This window comes from Chiloscyllium plagiosum, chromosome 2 (genome assembly GCF_004010195.1).
Source record: "Chiloscyllium plagiosum isolate BGI_BamShark_2017 chromosome 2, ASM401019v2, whole genome shotgun sequence".
NCBI lineage: Eukaryota > Metazoa > Chordata > Chondrichthyes > Orectolobiformes > Hemiscylliidae > Chiloscyllium > Chiloscyllium plagiosum.
In genome coordinates this window covers 112,553,317-112,560,238 of record NC_057711.1, presented here as the reverse complement: position 1 = coordinate 112,560,238, position 6,922 = coordinate 112,553,317, and the positions used below count along the sequence as shown (strand labels likewise).

Below are 6,922 nucleotides of genomic sequence, written 5' to 3'. Positions count from 1 at the left end.
GGCTGAGGGCCCCCCTGGTCTTTCAAATTGGCACAGATTAATTATGGAATGTATTCCCCTTGACTTCCTTACAAATATGGTGCACCGAAAGACCGAATTATTTTATAAAATATGGCAGCCCTTCTTGAATTATATAAATACAGATATTTCGGCTATCCTAACAAGGGCTTTTATTTAATTGATTACAAGCTTGGCTGGTCCGGGGCCCCTTAAGCGGAATCCCGCACGAATACGGGTTTTATTACATCTGATGTTAACACATTCCGAGCATGTAAGAGACTTAAATATACACTCTGGTTAGTTGTAGGTTAGATTAGTAGATATTTGAGTTTTGTTTTTTTTTCTTTTTCGTTTTTTTTTATTCTTTTGTTAAATTTTGGCTATTGTATATTTGATTTAATTGTATATCAATGTTTATATTTGAGAGTTTTGTTTATTTTTGTAAACTTGTAAAAATGTTAAATTTTTAATAAAAATATCTATAAAAAAAAATTGCCTGTAGTGTTAGGTGAAGGGGTAAATGTAGGGGAATGGGTCAGGGTGGGTTGCGCTTCGGCGGGTCGGTGTGGATTTGTTGGGCTGAAGGGCCTGTTTCCACACTGTAAGTGATCTAATCTAATATTTGTCTGACCAATTAGCATATCAGTAGGTTATTTAAATCTAAATAATGTCTGACCTTCAGAGCTTTTCCTGGAACCTCAGGAAGGATTTCCTGCAATTCATTAAAAGTCGCTGACAGAAGCCACTCCATTGATGGAGATTTTCTGAGCATTAATTGGGCAACCAATGAATTTAAACTGGGAAAATCAAGTAGCTGCTTTTCATCCTAGAATAAAATAAATGCGTTTCAGACATATATGATAAATCAAATGATTCACAAACATAAATTACATACCAAATGCTCATATGCAAAATCAAAATACAACACTTGTAGATACCTATTTGTGATTCAAGAGCTAGCATGTCCTGAGAGCTAAAGTAATCAAGGAATATGGGGAAAGGCAGGATATCGAATTAATGTAAAAGATCAACCATCATTGAATTGCACAGCAACATGAAAGAGACTGAATGGCTTACTGCTGCTCCTATTTCTTACATTCTTATGTAGGTACATGGGCTTTCAAAAGGCATTTGTTAAAATACAAATTCAAAAAGTGTGGTGCTGTAAAAGCACAGGTGGTCAGACAGCATCTGAGGAGCAGGAGAGTTAATGCTTCAAGCACAAGCTCTTCATGACATTCCTATGCTGCTCCTCAGATGCTGCCTGACTGGCTGTGCCTTTCCAGCACTACACTTTTTGACTCTGATCTCCAGCATCTGCAGTCCTCACTTTCTCCCATTTGTTAAGATAATTTTAGCCCATGGCAGTTAAGGGCAATGGCAGGATGGACATGAAACTTGCTAAGAGACAGAAAATAGAGGTAGATGTCTTTGTCCTCTTGCAGCTCATTGAGGATGAATAATAGCAAAAGGATTGTAAATGAAAGTTCCATTTTGCTGCTGTATTATCACACAAACAAGTTAATGGAAATTCTAGGTTATTATAAATTTTCAGCACTGATAGACTAATATACTAAAACACATACCTCCCTCCTCCCCACAACCTGTTTGAAAGAGTATGTACACTCCATTAATATTTTCCCCAGACAATGGACATGGGATTGTCCAAAATGAGATTAGCATTTGATGCATTTGATTTTCTTTATTTTTGGATTTCTTGGTTTCTCTCAGTTAAATGCAATTTACAAAATGTTCTGTAAAATTGAAAAGATTAACCAGTGACAAATAGTGTAAGCTTTCTTTGTGACAATAGTTAAATTAATATTGGTATTAATTACCAATTGGTGGATTTTCAGATGAGCAAAGAGCCACATTCACAGGAAGGAGTAAACATGCATCTTCTACAGGCTATCCAGTGTGATGAAAATTGTAAAAAGTGGTATAAACAAGTATAAAGATGTAAGCATCACAAACAAGTGGTAAATTTGAAGTACATCAGTAATGATTGCCCCCAGATGCCTACAATAAAACTATATAATATGATTGAACGATAACGCAAAATATGAACCTCAGTTGGAAGAGTAGAAAGCCAAGATCTGTCAAGCCATGTGAATGGATCCTGATTGCTTGAAAGCAAGGTGATATCTGCTATTTGGCGAACTACTTGCGTTGTCTCTGTAATTCCTGGTGCAAGTACAACCTAAAAGTATGGTGAGAACAAAACTGTTATAATTATAAATAACAGTATTAAACATTTTTAGGTCTGTTTTTGAATGCTTTGGAATTAATTACTGCAGATTGACAAATTATTGAGGCACAATTTATATTTAAATATGATTTGGAGATGCTGGTGTTGGACTGGAGTGTACAAAGTTAAAAATCACACAACACCAGGTTATAGTCCAACAGGTTTAATTGGAAGCACACTAGCTTTCGGAGCAATAAAGGAGGGTCGCTCCGAAAGCTAGTGTGCTTCCAATTCAACCTGTTGGACTATAACCTGGTGTTGTGTGATTTTTAACTTTATATTTAAATATTTATGATACAATGGGGAAAACTGATTACAACATGTGAATTCACATTTTTCTATTGAACAAGTGAAAGAAGATTGCCTGCAATATAAACCCTTTTATATTGTTGTAATTTCTAATTTTGGCATGATTTGGTACAGCAAAAAGTGCTGAAAATTCCACTTGAGTTGCGGAGGACTTGGTTGAAACAAGTAATAATTGTGAGAGATATTTATCTTGCTGTCACAGTTAGTTGTCCTTTTCACTCACACTTAATTTTGATCATTGTCCTGTTTTATAGTGCAAATGTACTATATTTCTCAGCTTGCCTGAAGTAAGAAGGCAAATTCTAATTGGCCACTGAAACAGCTGGTGATTTGGGTGGCATATGTCCTCAAATTGGTATTTGCATTTGAGTGCCAACATGCTGAACGGAGCTGAGCACAGGTTGAATTTGTAAAACCAGTTAGTTACTGGAACAGTTTTTTTTAAGATTAGATTCCCTACAGTCTTAATAAGACCCTTCAGCCCAACAAGTCCACCCCGACCTTCTGAAGAGTAACCCACCCAGACCCATTCCTCTACCCTATATTTACCCCTGACTAATGCACCTAACACATGAGCAATTTAGCATGACCAATTCATCTGACCTGCACATCTTTGGATTGTGGGAGGAAACCCACGCAGACACAGGGAGAACGTGCAAACTCCAGGCACCCGAAGTGGGAAGTGAACCCGGATTCTTAAGTCTCTGAGGCAGCAGCTCTGACCACTGAGCTACTACGTCACCCCATTCTCACAGTTGACACACACTCCATTCAGTGGCACTTGAATTCAGACAGTAAATTTAAACAGTGCCAATGAGCTCAGCAATTGCTGACTTTTTGAGAAGCTGTTAAAAATATAAAAATTGCAATGTTGTAACATCTTAATGCTTACAAAGCTAGATGTATGAGAAATAAAAGTGTGAGATTTGGTTTCTTCTTTCACCAACTGGCTATTAGGAATATAACACCAGAAGCTTCCTGTTACTGGAAAACCTAGATCCACTGAGTAAAATGTAAGACAGCAGACAAAAATGATGTTAAATTGACAATCCACTTTCCAGAAATAGATTGGTAGCCTCCCATTCCACCCCATCTAACCCTGTCCTACCTCCCTTTTTACTAGAAATTGGTGGGTCAAAGAGAGTCGAATGTTGACATTGTGTGTCTAAGTTATGGACTGCAGCAGTTCAAGAAGGTAGCTCACCACACCTTCTCAAAGGCAATTAGGGATAGGCAATAAATGCTGGCTCAGCCTACATCCTTGAATGAATAAAAAAACTACCACTCATCACAAACTAATCCATTTTTATGTGGCCAACCTTATATCATCACTGACTCTTGTAATACAATCTTTTGATGATCCACCCTAATTCCCCAGATGCGTTTCCCATTCATCCACCCTAAGTCAATTTGTTTATCCATGGAAACCCTGGAAAATTAGTGATAGTGCCAGTGTACCAGTTTTCTCAAGTTTCTGTAGCTCTCCTTCCAAAGATGTAGTGAACAAAGGCAATAATCTGTGAGGACCTTTTCACAGTATTTGATGCTATTGCTTTTGTTGCTGTAGCAAGCTTTTAAAAAATAAAATTCCTAAAATATCTCAATGAAATAAAACAGACATAAACTTGAGGTATGTTTACCAATGAGAACAAATTATCATAAATTAATTGCTGGAACAATATTAGGAAAGTAAGTTCCCAGTTCAAATAAAGATACATCCTTAAAGGAAAAGTTATGTTTATAATTAGTTACCTTACTTGGTGTAACCCTACCAGTTGGTCACCTAGCACTTTACAATGTTCTGCTTTTTAAAAAAAATTTACAAGAGAAAGTAAAAATTCACTATTGATCATTATTTGTACCTTTACTTCAATTTTCTCTGATTTCATCACAAAAGGCACTAAAGCTGCATAGATCAAGGAAAGACTGTGAAAAATCTTTTCATTAAAACAATATCTGAAAAAGAAACAGGACAGGACAAATGAGTGCAAAAATTCAAGTAACTCTGTAGGTGTTATGACAATGTGGGTGTACTTTAAGAGAGCTAAAAACAGCAGAAGTATTAGACACAGCACCAAGTGTTCTCAATAAGGCAACAATGTAATACTTGCTCAAACAACTCTATTAGCTCGTCGCTTGGAGACAAAAAAAAATTCAAATTCGGCCAATCAATTTAAATTATACCCCGAAAAATATCAAACTCCAATCCAGTTTGAATTTAGTATATTGACAATCTTAAAAGCCAACTGTTACGACACAGGATAAACTCTCCTGCTTAATTTAAAACCAGCAACACAGAAAAGATTTATCCCGTGCAGTAATCTGTAAAAATTTGAGTGGCCATGGACTATTTAAAGTAAAAATTAACAAGTTTATTTCTTTAAGTATAAACAGAGAATAATTAACTAACAACTGTTTACCATTCCTTACTCTAACTTATGTTACCTTCCCTTCTATAATACTGTCCGATAAAATTCCCAATTAAGATTTACAAAACCACACTTCTTGTCTCAAAACCAGGCAGCTTTTGTTCTTCTATTCGGATCTTCTTAAGTCTTTTCTTTTTCTTAGGAATTTCTTCGTCACAGGTTACTGATTGAAAAGGTACCTTTTTAAGAGATCTATTTTTCAGGCAGTCTGTTTACATACTGGGCTTGTCAGTTCTCCTCTCAATTGTTCAATTTTCCCCAGTTTTGTACCCCCAAAGCATTGGATTGTGTCATTGGATTTTAAGATTGTCAATATACTCAATTCAAACTGGATTGGAGTTTGATCATTTTTGAGGTATAATTTAAATTGATTGCCAAATTCCAGGCAACAAGCTAATCGAGATTTCGAGCAAATGTTACATTGTTGCCTTATTGAGAACATTTGGTGCTGTGTCTGGGGCTTCTGCTGCCTTTAACTCTCTTAAAGTACACCCACATCTTCATGACATAGGTTACTTCGTAAGTTTTCTGATATGGGAAGCTGTAAGAGCGATTTTTAGATTAGATTCCCTACAGTATAGAAACAGGCCATTTGGCCCAGCAAGTCCACACCAACCCTCTGATAAGAAAACCACCCAGACCCATTCCCCTCCCCTATATTTAACTCTGACTAATGCACCTAACAATGGGCAATTTAGCATGGCCAATTCACCTGGCCTGCACAGCTTTGGATTATGGGAGGAAACCGGAACACCTGAAGTAAACCTGCGCAGTCATGGGGAGAATGTACAAACTCCACACAGACTGTCTCCCAAGGCACGAATCGAACCCAGGTCCCTGGCACTGTGAGGCAGCAGTGCGAACCACTGAGGCCAATAAATAATTCCATTATATAATTATGGCAAGCATTTTGGAACATCTTCATGCTGCAAAAAGTGCACAATCTTGCTATTGTCGTAACCAAAAGTTAAAAATTAAAATTCATTCTAAAATAAGTGCTTCTTTTCCTGATTTTGAGAATATTGCCATTTGTGTGGAAAACAAATGGATAACAGTCAACTTGGTGAACTACTATGTTTACTTACTGTGTATTTAGGCTTTCTTTAGGATAAAAAATAAGCCAGCAACAGCTGTACTGTAGTGCCAGTGTTGTTAATCTTTGAACAATAAAATCTGATGCTTTTTCAGTAGTTAGCTCCTTGATATCCTAATAAGTATGAAAAAATATTACTCCTTGATCATTATTTTAATGCAAAGGAGCTACACATTTTATTTACATTACACAACTTATTGTGCCTCCTGATTTAACGTTGTCTGGAAACTTGGATATATTGTACAACTCTTTAACCACATTCAACACAGTACTTTCTGTCTCATGCTTCACAACCAATTGCAACTCAAGTCTGAAGATTTCTTCCAATTCCAATAATTTCAGCTTCTGCAACTCTTAGAACCAAAACTTTATTGAGTGCCTCTTCGACATCCATATAGACAACATCTAGAGATAAGCCTAACTCTTCATTCTTCTGCACGTGTTAAAATCTTCTGACATTCCATACTTGATTATAGTTGTGGGGCAGCCACTAGAAACAACTGTGTTGCTGAACAAAGAGACCTTGGAGTACAGGTTCATAGCTCCTTGAAAGTGGAGTCATAGGTAGATAGGATAGTGAAGAAGGCGTTTGGTATGCTTTCTTTTATTGGTCAGAGTATTGAGTACAGGAGTTGGGAGGCCATGTTGCGGCTGTACAGGACATTGGTTATGGAAATGTGTTGCTGGAAAAGCGCAGCAGGTCAGGCAGCATCTAGGGAACAGGAGAATCGACGTTTCGGGCATTAGCCCTTCTTCAAGAATGAGGAAAGTTGGTCCAGCAGGCTAAGATAAAAGATAGGGAGGAGGGACTTGGGGGAGGGGCGTCGGAAATGTGATAGGTGG

General features: G+C 37.2%; 1 protein-coding gene across 1 annotated transcript in view; it reads right to left on the bottom strand.

Annotated features, from left to right (window-relative positions):
* Nucleotides 1–6,922, bottom strand: part of LOC122557906 (protein shortage in chiasmata 1 ortholog) — an 83,875-nt gene that overhangs the window by 20,836 nt on the left and 56,117 nt on the right. The window contains exons 14-15 of the mRNA XM_043706114.1: nucleotides 2,069–2,200; nucleotides 677–826 (exon numbers count right to left, since the gene is read on the bottom strand). Coding sequence (XP_043562049.1) covers nucleotides 677–826; nucleotides 2,069–2,200 — 282 coding nt within the window. The remainder of the gene's footprint in view (nucleotides 1–676; nucleotides 827–2,068; nucleotides 2,201–6,922) is intronic.